At 38.6% G+C, this 18900-nt stretch overlaps 1 protein-coding gene across 6 annotated transcripts in view; it reads right to left on the bottom strand.

The window, feature by feature from the left end:
- si:dkey-151g10.3 (serine/threonine-protein kinase WNK3) overlaps positions 1-18900 on the bottom strand; it is a 343184-nt gene that overhangs the window by 110856 nt on the left and 213428 nt on the right. For all 6 annotated transcript variants that reach the window (XM_051933579.1, XM_051933582.1, XM_051933581.1 and 3 more), the window contains exon 16: positions 553-669. In XM_051933579.1, coding sequence (XP_051789539.1) covers positions 553-669 — 117 coding nt within the window. The remainder of the gene's footprint in view (positions 1-552; positions 670-18900) is intronic.

Below are 18900 nucleotides of genomic sequence, written 5' to 3' on the forward strand. Positions count from 1 at the left end.
CCTGATGGCAACACAAATTAGATGATGTACAAGTCTCCGAATTAAAGTTTATATCCGAACAATATATTCAATCTCTTTTCGCTGATCCATTATTTCACTGAGTAATAATTTCTGTTTGTGCTAATGCAATCTTTACTATACTTTTTTGAGACTTTCGAATTTTTCTACTTCCATTATCTCTAACCTGCTCTGCATGTGTACCTTGTCAGCATTTTTGAATTCTTTATGATGTTCTACTTTGTCATCTACTCTTTGTCTTTTATTTCCAGCCTCAGGCATGGTTAAATCTCTTGGCACAAAGTCTCGTCTCGCAGGACGTGCAAGTGTCTCTCTGAGAAAATCATGTCTTATCTCCTTCCAAGATTTTTTTTTCTATAATAGAAAGACTAGTCCCATTAAAATATGCTGTACACATTTACTGTATATCCTTATGTACCTTATAAAAAGGGCTTTCATGCTTTTTGTTATTTTTATATGCAAGTGTATACGGTTAAGTCTTGTCAATGGAAGTTGATTTACATGTACTTGAAGTGAAAAACCCTTAAACCTCACCATACAGTCAGCTATGTCTTCAGGTGCATCTCCTTCTGTATCAAATTTAAATGTCACCATTTTGTTATTGTGTGTCTCAAGCTGACACTCCACCATATTGTCTCCATAGGATGAAACCTAGACAAAAGAAAAAATAGCATAGACAAACATCATTCTATGTTTATGCATTTTGATGGTTTAAAATGTACTCTTCCAAGACACAGACCAAAAAAGCTAATTAAGCTTTATAATTGCCTGTACTGCATACACTTAATGCTAAACTGCTTTTAAATGAACATATACAGTGGAACCTCGGGTCACGACCGTAATTTGTTCCAAAACTCTGGTCATAACCCGAAGTAATTTCCCCCATAGGATTGTATGTAAATACAATTAATCCGTTCCAGACCGTACGAACTGTATGAAAATATATATTTCTTTAAAGATTTTTAAGCACAAAAATAGTTAATTATACCATAGAATGCACAGCATAATAGTAAACTAAATGTAAAAACATTGAATAACACTGAGAAAACCTTGAACAGAGAAAAGTAACATTGCAACAATGCACGCTACGAACCGATCGCTGTAAACACTTTTTTTAATGATTTTTAAGCACAGGGAAAAACATGAACATTTGAAAAATCGTAATTTAATAAACAACCAAGAAAAGAAACATTGCAACAATGGACGCTACAAACCGATCGCTGTAAACAGAAGTGAAGTGGAAGTTAAAATACAACATGGTTAAAACAATGCTTGAATAATGCATCTCTCTCTCTCTCTCCAGGGAATGGATAGGGAGAGACTGAACATGTGCGGAAATCATCGGCACGTACGAACCGGAAGGGAAACTGGCTTTTTCATCACCAGAGTGTATGGTCGTGAACAGATGCAAAAGTTTGCCGAACTTTTTGGTGGTAACCCGATTTGTACGTGGTCCGAGACATTCGTGACCCGAGGTTCCACGATATTAGGAAGCAACTAGGGGGCTTCGCCCCCTGCTCGCTTCGCTCGCCAACCCGTGTTTGGTTAATTGGATACAGTAATCCCTCGCTATATCGCGCTTTGCCTTTCGCGGCTTCACTCTATCGCGGATTTTATATGTAAGCATATTTAAATATATATCGCGGATTTTTTGCTGGTTCGCGGATTTCTGCGGACAATGGGTCTTTTAATTACTGGTACATGCTTCCTCTGTTGGTTTGCCCAGTTGATTTCATACAAGGGACGCTATTGGCAGATGGCTGCTAAGCTACCCAACTTACTTTTCTCTCTCTCTCTCTTGCGCTGACTTTCTCTGATCCTGACGTAGGGGGATTGAGCAGGGGGGCTGTTCGCACACCTAGACGATACAGACGCTCGTCTAAAAATGCTGAAAGATTATCTTCACGTTGCTACCTTCTGTGCAGCTGCTCATGGTGCTTTGCATACTTAAAAGCTCGAAGGGCACGTATTGATTTTTGTTTGTTTTTCTCTGTCTCTCTCTCCCTGCTCCTGACGGAGGGGGTGTGAGCTGCCGCCTTCAACAGCTTTGTGCCGCGGTGCTTCGCATACTTAAAAGCCAAACAGCCCTATTGATTTGTTTGCTTTCCTCTGTCTTTATGACAGTCTCTGCTCCTGACGCGCACTCCTTTGAAGAGGAAGATATGTTTGCATTCTTTTAATTGTGAGACGGAACTGTCATCTCTGTCTTGTCATGGAGCACAGTTTAAACTTTTGAAAAAGAGACAAATGTTTGTTTGCAGTGTTTGAATAAAGCTCCTGTCTCTCTACAACCTCCTGTGTTTCTGCGGAAATCTGTGACCCAAGCATGACAATATAAAAATAACCATATAAACATATGGTTTCTACTTCGCGGATTTTCTTATTTCGCGGGTGGCTCTGGAACGCAACCCCCGCGATGGAGGAGGGATTACTGTATACAATTTTACATTTTTTTTTTGTAATTGTTTCAATTTCATTATTTTCACTTTTACTTTAAAGCTTCATTAAAAACAATATTTTTTGGAGACACATTGTGACAACTCAACGTATAACTGCCCATGAGTGAATATTGTTTCTGTAATAAATAATCCGAGTTTTTCTGTTTGTCCCTGTGATTTATTGATTGTCATAGCAAAAGCTATTCTCACGGTAAACTGTAAACATTTTACTACGAATGGCATATCACGATCTCCTTTGGTGTGTAATGTTATTTGCGGAATATATACATCACCTTTCTCTTTGCCTGTTAAAATTTGCATTGCTTCTCCGAGATCATCAATATACACCCGACCGAATTGTGTACTCTTTGAAATTTAACTTGTCATTCCTTTAACTGTTGTGGGACCACAGATTCTCATAGCATATGGTCCATTATTGTGTAAATCCACGTTTTGTCCATTTGAATGATGCGAATGCGAAAAGACTTTGTTGTCTACTCTTTTTTTCAGACCTCAATTTGTCCTGGTATTTTTTCAATTACACCTGGTTCTGATGATTAATCACCTTTTGTTTGCAGTAATGCAATCATTTCTATCTTTTCTTTGATACTGTAGTGACTGACATGATAAAGTGTCACAAAAGTTTTACTTGAACAATCGCTGACATCATAACCCCAAACACAACTTTCTAGCACCCTCTCCAACGCCCCCCCTTATCGCATCAAATCAATACCCCGCTATCAGTCCTCCGTGCTGTACTCCGCCTTCCCTCAATCGGACCTAACAGTCACTTAAAACCAAAAAGCCCTCAACCTGGCTGGGATGCTACAATACTTTCGAATTTTACCGCTTTCATATTCTGTACCTTTGTCTGCATGTGTATCGCGCCATCATTTGTTTGAGCCTTTCGAATTCCACTGCTTTCATAATCTCTTGCCTTTTTTTCTCTCCAATGCCTTTGGGTCTCTATTCTCCGTATTGTCCTTATACACTTTATATGCGCTGAGAGCAGATGATTTGTGTGTACTATGTGCTTTTACACGATTGATTTTTTTTTTTGATGGGTGTGCTCTTATATATTCCGTACTATCTTTGTGGACCCCGCAGTGTCTTTCGTTTGACTGTGGGGTGCAGTGCAGAATCCTCTTTTCTGTGTGGCTGTGTCGTTAGTCCTCAGCTATGGGCGCGTTGTTTATCCAGGCGGGCTCGTGTTTGTATATCCGTCAGTCAAGCTCGTTCATTTTGAACCCGTGCCTGCTTGGCTCCCGCAGTTTCAGACGCATGTTGTAGGCGCCTGCGTTCATTGATCTTATCCAGGTGGGCTCGTGTGTGTATCATTGAGCTGTATTGTGTTTGAATTTGGTGTAAAGCATTCAGCGGTTTGTACAATCCCAAGCAGCACATTTGTTTTATTTGCTATTTCCGTTAGTTGAGCTGTATGCGCCTGCGCAGTACGTCTCATGGTCCCATCGCCGTGTACCTGCGTCCATGCCATCCGGTTACCTGCGTCCATGCCATCCGGTTTACCATTCTCGGTTAGTAATATGGATATTAATATAAAGTTAGAGTAAATTCAGGAAACTTATTGGCCATTCTGTGAAAAAAAGACCTGAGCAAACACATGTGGTCACAGACCTGTCTCTTCTTAATAAGAAAGGAAATGTAGTCATATGTTTGACAATTTTAACTAAAACATATTCCACACAGTGCTGAAATATGACCTACCTTTTAATCTTGTAAGACAAAGAAAATGTAGAGTAACATCCCTACTAAGTCATAAGGCAGTTTTTGGTGCTGGTTGGTTAACACAACTTAAATGGGTCAATGGGTAACAAAAATCAAAAAAACATTTTAATTTCAACTACATTGATTTCTCTCAGCCTTTACCTAAAATGTAGTACTAATGTCAATTTGATCGTAAACCCAAGATTTCAATTGATAAACATACTGAGTTCTTACTGTACTATAGCATTTAGATTTATTCATTGTTTAGTTCATGCCCACACCAATACCTGTGTACTATTAAATCTATGCACACCAGTAAATGTGTAAGTTCTTTGTTCTTCATTTACTTCACAAATTTCTACTTTAAATGTAGCATGTGGCATAACTCAATGGCAAATACAATAAAACTTTAAACAAGGCACGTTTCCCCCAAACAGCAAAATGATTTTTTATTTCCAAAAGTAAATATGTACAGAGGAACCTTGGTTTGCAAGCATAATTCGTTTCGGAAACATGCTCGCAGTCCAAAGCACTCGGGTATCAAAGCGAACTTCCCCATAAGAAATAATGGAAACTCAGATGATTCGTTCCACAACCCAAAACTATTCATATAAAAATGATTAATACAAAATATAAAGTAAAAATACATAAAACAAAATTAACCTGCACTTTACCTTTAAAAAGAATCATGGCTGGTGTGAGCGAGTTTCTAAACTCTTGTGGGATTCCACCTAACGGGACGACATGCGGAAGAGCGTCCCAAAGCAATCGCAGTCTCCCAGCGCTGTAGCAGTTCACCATAAAAGGGAATCCAAAAAGATCACAGACATGGTATAAGCGCCTGACGTCGATGAGTGATACAAGGAACATTATAAATGCGCAGGGCACAGTATTACTTGGCCACGGCCCTGCCTGACTGCTGTGTCTGCGTATAGGAGAGTGGCAGATCCCGCTACAATAAATAACCGCGCTGTTGCTGTTTCAAGCTGAATAAAGCTGGTGTTGCTAAAGTACTGAGACTCAGCTTCATGTTTTGGGGTGCAAGACAGGGACTCACACATCACAGTGCATGCACACACACACACACACACACACAAAATGCTGTAGAAAACAGTATATGCACGTACAGATGTTGACTATATGAGTGAGGCACGCCGACTAAGACGGAGAATAGGAGACGATTGCCCACAATCCCGCAGCGAGAGAGAGAGAGAGAACGAACCACCATCGGCTCAGTTGTGATCACATGACACTCAGCAAAGCATATAAATACTACTCGTATTGCAAGACCTCGCTTGTTTATCAAGTCAAAATTTATTAAAAATTTTAGCTCGTCTTGCAAAACACTTGTAAACCGAGGTTCCACTGTATTTTAAAGTCTATTTGTTTTATTTTGTCAACTGATCCACTTTATTAGAGGATCATGGGCTCAAAACATCAATAAATTTTTTAATATATTATTAATAAAGCATGTGAGCTTTTAGTACAGGCATTTGGCATTAAATCAAAGGTATAAAACAAAATGGGGGAATAGTATAGGAATTATAGCACTCATCTTATATGTAGTATTTGTAACCCTCCATTTTAAAGAATGAAAAATAGTTGGAGACAATAGACGTTTACAATGATTGACCAACAAAGACTATATAGCCCTTACAAAGGGTGCCTTTTATATCCAGACATACAGTATATAAAAGACTCACAAGTAGTACCCGATTATGTTTACTGTCACCTATGTAGTTTGTGATTAATTTCTCATTTCTGTAAACATGCACAGGTTTAAACACTTATGCAAACACTAACTTTTTGAGTTGAGTATCTCTTCTTCAGTTAAATATCTACTAAAAATGGTTTGACTTTGGAAATGTATTGTTACAGCACACAAGTTCACATTAAAAAAAAAGAATGGATGTGTACAAATCTTTTATAATACAGAAAAGTATGATGACTTTTAAGGGGATTGAATATGTTTGCATGCTACTATATTTAAGCTTTCACACTTTTAAACTCCAGACTCTTTAATCCTATTCTAAACAAACACTGTGTATATTTTTAATGACTGCACAGATTGATTTTAAATTCTACTAGGGGGCTTCGCCCCCTGCTCGCTTCACTCGCCAACCCCCATATTTGGTTTTCCGGATACACACTTAAGATTTTTTTTCTTTGAATTGTTGCTATTTCATTAGTTTCACTTTTATTTCAGAACTTCTGTAAAAACAATATTACAATATCTTGCGAGTCCCAATATGCTGAATCTTTTTAATGAGGTCAGGATAGGTTTCTCTGTTTGGAATTTCAGCACAGACAAAAAGACCTATATCATCAGCAGTTAATTTTTTTTTTACAAAGTAAAAAAGTAAGTAGAGTTCTGCATTGGACTCCTGTCTGTAAAGTCATGCTATTTTCCCCTCACAGTTTCAAAAGTACATGGGATTACCAAGGTGATACCCCAGCTTTTGTCTAGGTTTTTGTACAAGGGCTAGACAACGTTTTTGACTCCTGGGGTAAATGTAGCTTTTTAAATATGCAGACAGATAAATATATATACATGAACAAAGTAACCAATAAATGCATGTGCGGTAAACTCCGTTTTTTAAATTCTCAAGATTCTCTATTTGTCACATGCGTAGTTATACAGGAAAACACGCAGTGAAATGCATCCTGATCCGCTTATCAAAAACTGTGCAAAGTTAGAAGAATATCAGTTAAATTAACAAAAAGTCATAGATTGAAAGATAACAGTATAGTAGAACATAATAAATAAGTAAAATTATGTGAATAAAGTAGAATTAAGTGTTAAGGTGCAATAGTGTAGTAATTATTGTGCAAAACCAAAGTTAGACTGGTGCATAGTTAAATGAGGCAGTTTGTTTGTTTGCGCCACTGCGATCTTTACTTTCTTTTTTAATATTTTCTAGTTTTCCTACTTCATATCCTTTAACTTTCTCCACATTTGTATAGCGCCGTTTTTTTTTTTTTTTTTTGAGCCTTTCTAATTTCACTGGTTTCATAGTCTCTAACCTGCTCTGCATGTGTTTAGCGCCAACGTTTGTAAATGTCATTATGAAGTTCTACTTTGTCATTTTACTCATTGTCTTTTAATTCTGAGCCATACAGTACAATACATAGAACAGAATAAATCCTCAATACAGTATAAAAATAAAAGTTCTAGAAGTATGGAGTAGAATTTCACATTAGATGATATCACATAATATGATTTGGATTTGTTTTAAGTCCTGGAGACCTCATTCATCAAGCTGCCTTCCCCATTTTGCCATTCCACATCTGAAATAGCGCTAATCCGATGAAAGGATCCCTAATTCCCACGTCCCCATTCATCAGGGATGACTTTACCTTAGGCAGGCAATCTACAATTTAAAGAGATTGTTATTTTCTTGTGAATTGTTACATATGCATTATTTTCTCTTTTACTTTAAAAACTTTTGTAAAAACAATACTTGTTTCTTTATTTCCTGCCCCACACGAGGATACATCTCTTTCTTCCCGGACGTATAATACTGCTCGTGTTGTGAAGGGTGTTGCGGCTGAACGAATGCTAAGGATATGCCTTTGGATCATTTACTGTCTTTTTGCTGCTTGCTAGCTGCCTCTTCTGCCTGTCGCATGTTGTTTCAAGAGCTCTGAGCACATGATGCTTGCCTGCCAAAAGCAATCCAACAACTGCTAGCATAGAGGTCTGTTGACTTGTTTTAAATGATGGCTCACTGCCTGGTCTCGCGTGACATTGTAAAAGCAATACCTGTCTTTTATTTCTGGCCACGGGCATGGATGAATTCTTTCTTGCAGGATGTATAACGCTGTTCGCGTTCAGTTGGGCTAGTTGCTGTCGCAGCTTTCTCCACACGTGTATAGCGCCGTTTTTTTTTTGTTTTTTTTTTAAGCCTTTCTAATTTCACTGGTTTCATAGTCTCTAACCTGCTCTGCATGTGTTTAGCATCAACGTTTGTAAACGTCTTTATGAAGTTCCACTTTCTTTTACTCATTGTCTTTTAATTCTGAGCCGGATTGGACGTGCTTTTTTTCAATTCCACTTGTTCCGGGCTGATAATTACTTTCCCTATGTTCTGAATTTGCACCTCGATTATTCTTTTTTGCTCTTTTTTCTGTCCAACGCATTTGAGTCTCTTTTCTCCGCGCCTAATTGGACGTGCTTTTTTTTCCATTTCACTTGTTCTGGGCTGATCATCACGTTCCTTATTTTCTAAATTTGCACCTAGATTATTGTTTTTCTTTTTAGCATTTTTTTTCTCTCCATCACTTTTGGGACTCTGTTCTTCACGCTTTTCTTTCTTCTTCGTTTAATCGTCGACATTTTACTTCTACCCTATTTATTTCATTTCTACCCTATTCTTTTCTACCTTATTGACCTTATACACTTTATATGCACTGAGAGCCCTGGAGCTGTGTGTGCTGCATGACTGCCTTTACACTACTGATTTGTTTTTTTTGATATTGCTTGTAAGTAGGGTGTGTCTTGCAAGATTCTCGTTCTATGTTCCCGTGAGACACACTGTGGCAGGTCTCTTTCGTCTCGCGGGTCTTTCAATTATCTTTCGAGAAGATCACGTATCGTAGACTATCCACGTATCGTAGACTATCCACGTATCATAGACTATCAGGACAGGGGACAGGATTTCTTTTTATAATAGAGAGATATCTTTACCGACTTTAAGATTGCATCTTTAAGATCATTACTTGAAAATCTTAAATTGTTAATTTATTAGACCTGGGGTAATTAAGATTGGAATGGATAAACAGCCAGAAAAAGGCTAGCTTATTCTTGTAATCATTGTTACTTTGAGGTAAAGTTATGCCTTTATTAACTTTGGCTTGCATGCTGGGCAGATCAGGAAGGAAAGCAGACAGAGCAGTGCACTGAACTGGAGACTGAAGATCAGCAAGAATTTTAATAACTCTTTTTAAATTTCCTTCTTTTGATACCATTGGTTTTTTTACTGTTTTATTAATGTTGCTTTATAATAACACAACAACAACATTTATTTATATAGCACGTTTTCATACAAATGATGTAGCTCAAAGTGCTTTACAAGATAACAAAAGAAAAAAGAATACAAAAATAAAATTAGGCAATACTAATTAACAAAGAATAAAGTAAGGTCAGATTGCCAGGGAGGACAGAAAAGCTCCAGAGGGCTGGAGAAAATAATAAACAAAATCTGCAGAGGTTCCAAGGCCATGCGACAACCCTGACCTCACTAGGCAAATACAGAACCCTTCTGAAAGTATTCATTCCCCACGGTGTTTGTCCTGTTTTGTTACATTACAATTTGGAATGAAAATAGATTTTTGGGAGGTTAGCACCATTTGATTTACACAATATGCCACTTTGAAGGTGCAAAAATGTTTTTTATTGTGACACAAACAATGAAGGGAAAAAAAATAAATAAACACACACAAATCCTGAGTCTGCACAGGTATTCAGCCCCAAAGTCAATGCTCTGTAGACCCCCCTTTTACTGTAATTATAGTTGCAAGTCTCTTGGGGAATGTCTCTATTAGTTTAGCTCATCCCGCCACTTTTCCCATTCTTCAAAGCAAAACTGCTCCAACTCCTTTAGGTTCAAAGGGTTGTATTAGTGCACAGCAATTTTCAAGTCATGCCAAAGATTTTCACTTGGATTGACGCCTGGGCTTTGACAAAGCCATTCCAAGACATGTAAATGCTTCCTTTCAAACCATGCAAGAGTAGCTTTAGCAGTATATTTAGGGTCATTGTCCTGCTGGAAGGTGAACCTTCATCCCAGTCTCAGATCTTTGACAGACTGAAATGGGTTTTCCTCAAGAACTGTCCTACATTTAGCGCCATCCATCTACCTTTCCTTCAATCTTGACAAAATTTTCTGACCCCCACAGCCTGATGCTTCCACCACCATGCTTGACTGAGGAAATTGTGTTCTCAGGGCGACGGGAAGTTTTGGGTTTGCATTTCCCATGATGGCCAAAAAGTTCAATTTTTGTCTCATCTAACCAGACAACCTTCTTCCATGTTTTTGTGGAGTCCGCCACATGTTATTGGGCAAACTCCAAAGTGTCTATTTTTTCTTTAAATAATTGCTTTTTTCTGTCCACTCTTCCATAAAACTCTGCTCTGTGGAGTGTATGTCTTAAAGTGGGTCCTATAGACAGATACTCTCAACTCTGTTGTGCATCTTTGCACCTCTTTCAGTGTTATCCTTGGTATCTTTGTTGAATCTTTTATTAAGGCCTTCCTCGCACTCTTGTGAGTTTTGCTGGGAGGCCTTCTCTTCTCAGGTTTGTAGGGATATTTTTTTTAAAACCCAACTTTGATCTATACTTCTCCACAACTTTGCCTCTGACCTATTTGGACTGCTTCTTGGTCTTCATTTTGCTTGCTTAGTGGTGTTGCAGAGTCAGATATTATTTAAACAGACATTATATGACAGATCATGTAAAACGTTTGATTACACACACAGGTGGACCCTAATCAGCTAATTGTGTGACATCTGAAGTTAACTGGTCTAGATTTTATTTTGGGGCTTCATAGCAAAAGGGGAGACTATATATGCACTCACAACTTTTCATCTTTTGCTTATTTTTTTTTCGTGATTGGCACAGGTGTAGCCTACCTGTTTGGTTTGCTAAAGCTAAGAAAACAAGTCTCTTTGACTAAAGCAGCTGTCCACATGCAGGTAAGACTGGTACATGTGGGGTGCTATAAAGCAGCTATATTAAGGAAAAATTCCACAATACTATAGGCAGTGAAGGGAATGTGTGACCCATTGATTGCACCACTGCACTGAGGAAATCCCTGTCGCCTTTCAAAGCCACCCACAGTTTCATAGAGTCACTCAGCTCATGGGATATTGATGCATGTTTCTTGCATAGCTGAAAGCAGAGCACTGAATATACTACTTATCGATGGTTTGCTTATTCTAAAAAGACTGGATAAGGTGTTATAGCCAGCAACAATGGCAAGACACCAAAACACCAATATGCCATGTTTATTGGCAGATACACATTTTCGACTCCTGTACTGACATGACAGGAAACACCATGGAAGAAACCCAGCACCTGTCTACACTGCACTACAAGTTCATATACTTGGGTTTCATTTCAGTAACAGTACACTGTGATTGAGAGCCAGGCTAATAGCAAGTGTGTCACTGTCTAAATACCTATGGACATTTTTAGATATGTCTCTGGATTCAAAGCTACTGTTTGGGGAGTTATGTGTGAATAGTTATGTAAAAATTGGTAGATACATGTGAGGTAAAATATTGGCTTTAATAAGGCTATACTCATTCTTACTATTTAACACTAGAATCCCTGAAGCCTAAGAAAAAACTCTGAATCCCAGGCAACCTTTAATTCCTTCGCACCTTGTCATCAACTCCTTTGTTTTCCAAATGTGTCAAGCAGCACAGGCAGCAAGCATCTTGCTATCCTATCCTCCACTGACGCAGTGCAAGTCACACAAAAGATTCTCAGAGCTCAAATCTGTTTATCTGGGTGTAAGGTACCTGGAATTTTAGAGGGTAAATAATACAGGTAAAATTCCATTACAACGAATATCTTTACAATGAAAGTTTCATTACAACGAAGTATTTTCATGGTCTCAAAAGTTTCGTATGACACTAGTCTATAGAAATCTCGTTACTATGAAGTACATTCAGCAGATACTTTCACTACAACGAAGTGCCCAAAAGACCTTGAAATGCCTGAATAAATCATGCACAGAGCATTTAGTTCTGTGGTCGCAGCTCAGTTGTGCAAAACGATCCCCAAATAGAAACGCTGTAAAAAAAAAAAAAAATCTTTCTTTGAACTTTGCTTGTACTGTTTTTTTGCTGTTTTTGTTTTCGTGGTTTTCAGTGATACCTTTTGCTTATTGCTCGTCAACATTTGAAAAACATCTATTGGAATTTAACTCACTCTCACCCTCTTATAGAAACGGCAGGCACGAAAACACGATAACAGTTCATATTAGAAAAAAAAAATCTACAGTTTTTTGCAGCTCTCGATTGCGGCAAAAAGAAAAATGATGTCAGTGAATTCAGAATTTTGCCATCGACACTGTCAACGTTCTTGAAAGACAGAGCAAAAAAAGAAGAAAAATCTCGGGTTACAAATGTATGTGAACTGCTGCGTTTGAAGACGTCGAAAAAGCCATTTTTATATGGTTAAGTGATGCTCGTTCAAGAAACATTCCTATTAATGCGGCACTCATTCAAAAAAATGTGAGGTTTCTAAACTCTCTTGGGACCTCCCCCAACTGGACAACATGCTGAAGAGCGTCCCCAACTGCGATCACTGTGTCTGTGGAACACTGTTTGTTAATCCATTGCTGGAGCAACAGCAGGCTCACAGCTCTGCTATGGCTCTTCACTGAAGCAAACAGAAAAGATGGGTGATGCAAGGAATATTGTAAATGCAGGGAACAGGATTACTTGGCCACTAACCTGCCTGACTGATGTGTCTGTTTATAGGAGAATGGCAGATCCTGCTACAATAAATAACCGCACTGTTCCTGTTTCTAACTGAATAAAGCTGGTTTGCTAAATTACTGAGACTAAGCCTCACGTTTTTGGGTGTAAGACAGGGACTTACAGCACGACCCTGATCTTTTTGGATTCGCTTCTATGGTGCCTCACTGCACCACTGTGAGCCTGCTCTTGCCCTGCCCCTGCAACGGACAAACAATCTTACAGACGCGGCAATCTCGCTTCGGGACACACTTGAGCATGACATTCCAGTTGGGTGGGAGGGATCCCAAAAGAGTTCAGAAACTTCACAATATGAAGAAAAGGATGATTCGGCTCCTTATTGATAACGGTGCTGCCAACAACATGCTTCCACATTTAGATAATGTTCGCGTTGAATTCCGCTCACCCAATTGCACAGCAGTGCTTCAGCCGCTGGATTTGGGCATCTTTCACACCCTGAAAGTGTATTATCGCAAGGAAATGCTGAGAAAAATTCTCATCAGCATAATTTATAGACAGGAGAAGATTAAAATTAACGTGAAAGAAGCTACTGAAATGATTGCAAACGCCTGGCCTGATTGCAAGTTAAAGAAAGCACTATAGCAACAAATACAGAATCACATTACAACTAAATATTTTTTAGGTCCCTGACAGTTCGTTGTAACGGAATTTTACCTGCATATCGTTATTTGGAATACATACATATCATGTGTGTTCTGTGTCTACAACAATCTTGTATATCGTTATTTGGAATACATACATATCATGTGTGTTCTGTGTCTTCAACAATCTATGTAAATGTAGGATGACATGAAATGTGAAGCAGGAATTGTTGAACACATAACTAAAACAGAAACGTTTTTCATGTTTTAGTAATAAGTGACAAAATGTAGACATGACAATCTATGTAAATGTAGGATGACATGAAATGTGAAGCAGGAATTGTTGAACACATAACTAAAACAGAAACGTTTTTCATGTTTTAGTAATAAGTGACAAAATGTAGACATGAAGTGTATAATGTGTGAAGACTGAAGTCCAAATATCAAATAAACACTTTCACAAAAGTTACAAGTTCTGTACAACAAAACAAGTGAACTTTTATTCATGAATATAACCGAAGGGGGAAAAAAAAAAAAAAAAAAAAAAACTGGTTAGGGTACAATGCTGACACGACAGCTTGGGTGGTGCAGAGGTAAGAACTGCTGACTCTATGTAATCAAAAGGTTGTGGGTTCAATTCCCAGGTCCTCCAACATTTACCATTTTGAGTAGTGAGCTGCTATTTGTATTACTATTATATAATAAAAACACATTTGATTTGAATCTGTTAACAGCTGGTGTAAATTTATGGTACTTGTAAAAGTGAGCCTTTTTTTTTTTTTTTTTTAATTCAGGTTTATTCTTTCAGTCATGTTCATGCTCCCTCCGATCTGACATTAAGTTTTCAAATAAAGACATGCTATAACATAGGTGAACTCAGATGAGGGTTCTACATCAGAGAAAGAGAACAGAAGCCCTCCCCGCAAGAAATGTCCAGTTACACACAAGAACAACACAGCTGCACCAGGCATAAAGGCAAAAGATGGCACCGTTTGGATGCAGCAATAGGTCGGGAGTCATCCTGCCAGTGAATCTGACACACGCTTGTCCTTCAATAAAACAGCAAGGCCAAGGTATCATCCCAAGTTCTGTTTGTGATTATGTTTTGTGATGGTCTTTATATAAAAAGCATTTATATGTTACTTATATAAAATCCAGAGCAAATGTTATTTACCTTCATTTATTTACTTATCTGTCTACAGCATAAAGTCACAAATAGACTGCAGAGCTTCTTGTGTTTGATCGACACAGGCATGCTGACATAGTACATGTACAATGTCACTCCTTATTCAGGAAAAGATTCCAGTTGTCCCACGGGAGAAAGACTTTCCGAGACTAAGGTCATAAAGCTTATGAAACTGTTTCTGGACAAAGGCAGACCATAACAGTTGGGTAAAGTGCGACAGGGGCTTCCACCTGCAGCTAAAATCATTCATGTACTGAAGTACCATTGCATATGTACTCTGTCAACATGCCCATGTCGATAAAAAACACAGGAAGTTCTGCAGTCTACTTATGACTTTATGCTGTAGGAACATATGTAAATAAATCAAGGTAAATAGGTAAGTAATATTCGATTTGGCATTTATACAAGTAACAATTTTTTTTTGTATATAAAGACCATCACAAAACAATCACAAACAGGACCTTGCACAATACCTTGGCGAGCTCTGTAAGCCTTGCTGTTTCGTTGAAGGACATGTGTGTGTCAGAGTCACTGGCAGGATGACGCCCGACCTGTTGCTGCATCCAAGCGGTGCCATCTTTTGCTTTTATGCTTAGTGTAGCTGCGTTGTTCTTATGTGTGACTGAACGTTTCTTGTGGGGAGGGGTTCTGTTCTCTTTCTCCAAAGTAGAACCCTCATCCTCAACTGAGTGCTCCTCTGTTATAGCACGGATTTATTTGAAAACTAGCCTTGTCAGATCATGGGGAACGTGAACATGACTGAGAGAATAAAAGTGAATAATGAAACAAAACTTTACTTTTAAAAGTACCATAAATTTACACCAGATGTTACAGATTCAAATCAAATGTATGTTTTTATTATATAATAGTAATAAAAATAGCAGCTTACTACTCAAAATGGTAAATGTTGGAGAACCCGGGAATCAAACCCACAAGGGAATCAAACCCACAACCTCTTGATTATGAGACAGTGGTTGAATAGAAGTGCACTTGTTTTGTTATACTTGTACCTTTTGTGAAAGTGTTTATTTGATATTTGGACTTCAGTCTTCAAACATAATACACCTTTGCGTCCACATTTTGTCAATTATTAATAAAACATGAAAAATGTTTCCGTTTTAGTTATGTGTTCAACAATTCCTACCTCACATTTCCTGCCATCTTACATATTACATAGATCGTTGTAGACACGGAACACACATGAAATGTATGTACAGTAATCCCTTGCTATATCGCGCTTCGACTTTCGCGGCTTCACTCTATCGCGGATTTTATATGTAAGCATATTTAAATATATATCGCGGATTTTTTGCTGGTTCGCGGATTTCTGCGGACAATGGGTCTTTTAATTTCTGGTACATGCTTCCTCAGTTGGTTTGCCCAGTTGATTTCATACAAGGGACGCTATTGGCAGATGGCTGAGAAGCTACCCAACCAGAGCACGTATTATGCATTAAATAAAACTCCTCAAATATATTGTGAGCACAGGGGCTGTTCGCACCCCTAGAAGATACGGCCACTCCTCAAAAAACACTGAAAGATTACCTTCACATTGCTCACTTCCTTGCTGGGCTTAAATGTGGCTGTTTTGTCAAGCGATATGCTTCCTGCATGGTGCTTTGCATACTTAAAAGCTCGAACGGCACGTATTGATTTTTAATTGTTTGTTTTTCTCTGTCTCTCTCACTCTCTATGACATTCTGTGCTCCCGACGGAGGGGGTGTGAGCAGGGGGGGCTGTTCGCACCACTAGACGATATGGACGCTCCTCTAAAAAAATGCTGAAAGGCTACCTTTACATTGCTCCCTTCCTAGCAGCTGCGTTGTCCGGCGGTGCTTCGCATACTTAAAAGCTAAACAGCCCTATTGATTTCTGATAGAGAGAAAAAAAGCAAACAATCTCTCTGACATTATCTGCTCCTGACGCGCACTCCTTTGAAGAGGAAGATATGTTTGCATTCTTTTAATTGTGAGACGGAACTGTCACCTCTGTCTTGTTATGGAGCACAGTTTAAACTTTTGAAAAAGAGACAAATGTTTGTTTGCAGTGTTTGAATAAAGTTCCTGTCTCTCTACAACCTCCTGTGTTTCTGTGCAAATCTGTGACCCAAGCATGACATATGGTTTCTACTTCGCGGATTTTCACCTTTCGCGGGGGGGTCTGGAACGCAACCCCCGCGATAGAGGAGGGATTACTGTATTCCTAATAACGATATATTTACCTTATACAACTTCAGGCACCTCACACCCAGATAAACAGACTTGAGCTGTGTTGGTGGGGGGATGGAATAGCAGGCTGCATGTGCTAATCAAAACATTTGGAAAACAAAGGAGCTGATGACGAGGTGCGAAGGAATTTAAGGTGGCCCAGGATTACGAGTTTTTTCGTAGGGTTCAGGGATTCTAGTGTTAAGATGTATAAGAAGGGGGTTGTGATGGTGCAGGTCAGTCCCAAGCTACCAGGTCATTCTGGGAGCCTCTTAATCCTGCAACCGACAACGTACCCGAGAGATAAGCCAGACAAATGAGGACACTCACACAAAGCAAGGGGTAGGTGTGAAAGTGGTATCAGTGCTTTTATTAAAAACAAAGTCAAAAACAAAAGTGTTCACAACAGTGCAATTTTCAGAAATTCAGTAAATAATCTTTCAGTAAATAAATAATCCATAAAAACAAGTAATGGTGGAAGTTAAAAACAGATCAATAAATAATTCACTAAAAACATTGGAGGTTAAAGACCAAAGACAGTCCACAAAACTATGAGCCCCAATGCTGCCCTTTTACACCTGGCGCCTCCTTATGTTATCCTGATTGGACCTCTCAGGAAGAAGAGGAGACACCCACTGACACGTGCAGTCAACCATTAAATCACTGCCCCAGGTCCGTGCTTGCCTATAGCTCCATAGCAGGACTCCCCATATAAGGCCCAGGTACCCATTGGAGTTTGTAGTTGCCATTGTTCAAGGACAAGAGCTGTGCCAATTGAAGTCAAAAAAGCCATTATTAGGCTTGAAAACAAGAATAAAACCATTACAGACAACAGTAAAACCTTAGGATCACCTGAATCAACAATCTAGAATATCATCATAAAGTAAGCAAGCACTGGTGAGCTCAGTAATCACAAAGGGAATGGTAAGGGCATGGAGGACCTCCACTGTTGATGACCGAAGAATCCTCACTATGGTAAAGAAAAAGCCTCAAAAGCCAGTCTTACAGATCAGAAACAGTCTTCAGGAGCCAGATGTATATGTGTCAGAGACTACTATCCACAGAGGACTTCATGAACAGAGATACAGAGGCCACACTCCAAGATGCAAACCACTAGTTAGACACAAAAATGGGTTGTCCAGATTACAACTTATAAAAAAGTACTTAAAATAGCCTGCAGAATTCTGGAAAAATGTCTTTTTGACAGATGAGACAAAGATGAAATTGTATTGAACCATCCAGAATCCAAACCATATCAAATATTATGGAATGTACTGTACTTGACATTCTTTCAACTCCACTGTAACTTTCCTCATGTCTTAAATTTTCTCTTGTCCATCTGTTAAACATGGTCATGTAGAAAAAAAAAAGTAATTTCTACATGATGTTATCAAAATGCATGTAAACACCCTTAAATTAAAGACTGCAATGTGTGCTTTAATCATACCTAAATTGTTTGATTTGTAATTTTAAACTGTAGAAACATTATGGAGGGTACTGTACTTGACCTTCTTTTAACTCTGCTGTAACTTTCCACATAGCACACATCCCTTTCTCCTAGCACTGTTTCATTCCAACTCCCTGCTAAGCGGTGTAATTTTCTTCCAACTCATTCAGTCCCACACTAGCATTTCAATTATCAGTACTGCATACAGGGACTCACTAGCTTTGTCACAAACAGTACATAGTTATCATCTGATAAAACCTTGGTCCCAGGAATAACCTAGACAAATGGAGATTGATACACCCTGGTTATAACAACTTACCAAGTATATTTTACTCCCAACATCAGATGCACTTCTTTTTGGGTGTTCCCCTTAACTTTAAAACCCTATAGAAAAAACAAATTGTAATCTCCCTAAGAACCTCATAATCACTTAACACCTGTATGCACATGCACACACACTCACCAAAACAGTATTCACAAGCAGGGTGTAAAACATAGTTATACCCCAAAATCCTGCTGACTATGCCAAATGTTTTGTCATGGTAGGGGTCTTGGGGTGACCCTATTCCACTTTATGCTCCTTATTAGGCAGACCTTAAAAGAATACCTCAAATCACATACTTTTACCATAATGTCAGGTACTTCAGTTCAGCACCCCTCCTTCCTTTTACATCTATAAACCTTAGGCAATTACAGTTGTGTCTCGTTTAATGATGGCATATGGTTTTGACCAGAGTGCCATTAGTCAATTTGGTCATTAAGTAAACTGAGGTATATTAAGGAATGGG

Source organism: Erpetoichthys calabaricus, chromosome 11, assembly GCF_900747795.2.
Source record: "Erpetoichthys calabaricus chromosome 11, fErpCal1.3, whole genome shotgun sequence".
In the NCBI taxonomy this organism is placed as follows: Eukaryota; Metazoa; Chordata; class Cladistia; order Polypteriformes; family Polypteridae; genus Erpetoichthys; species Erpetoichthys calabaricus.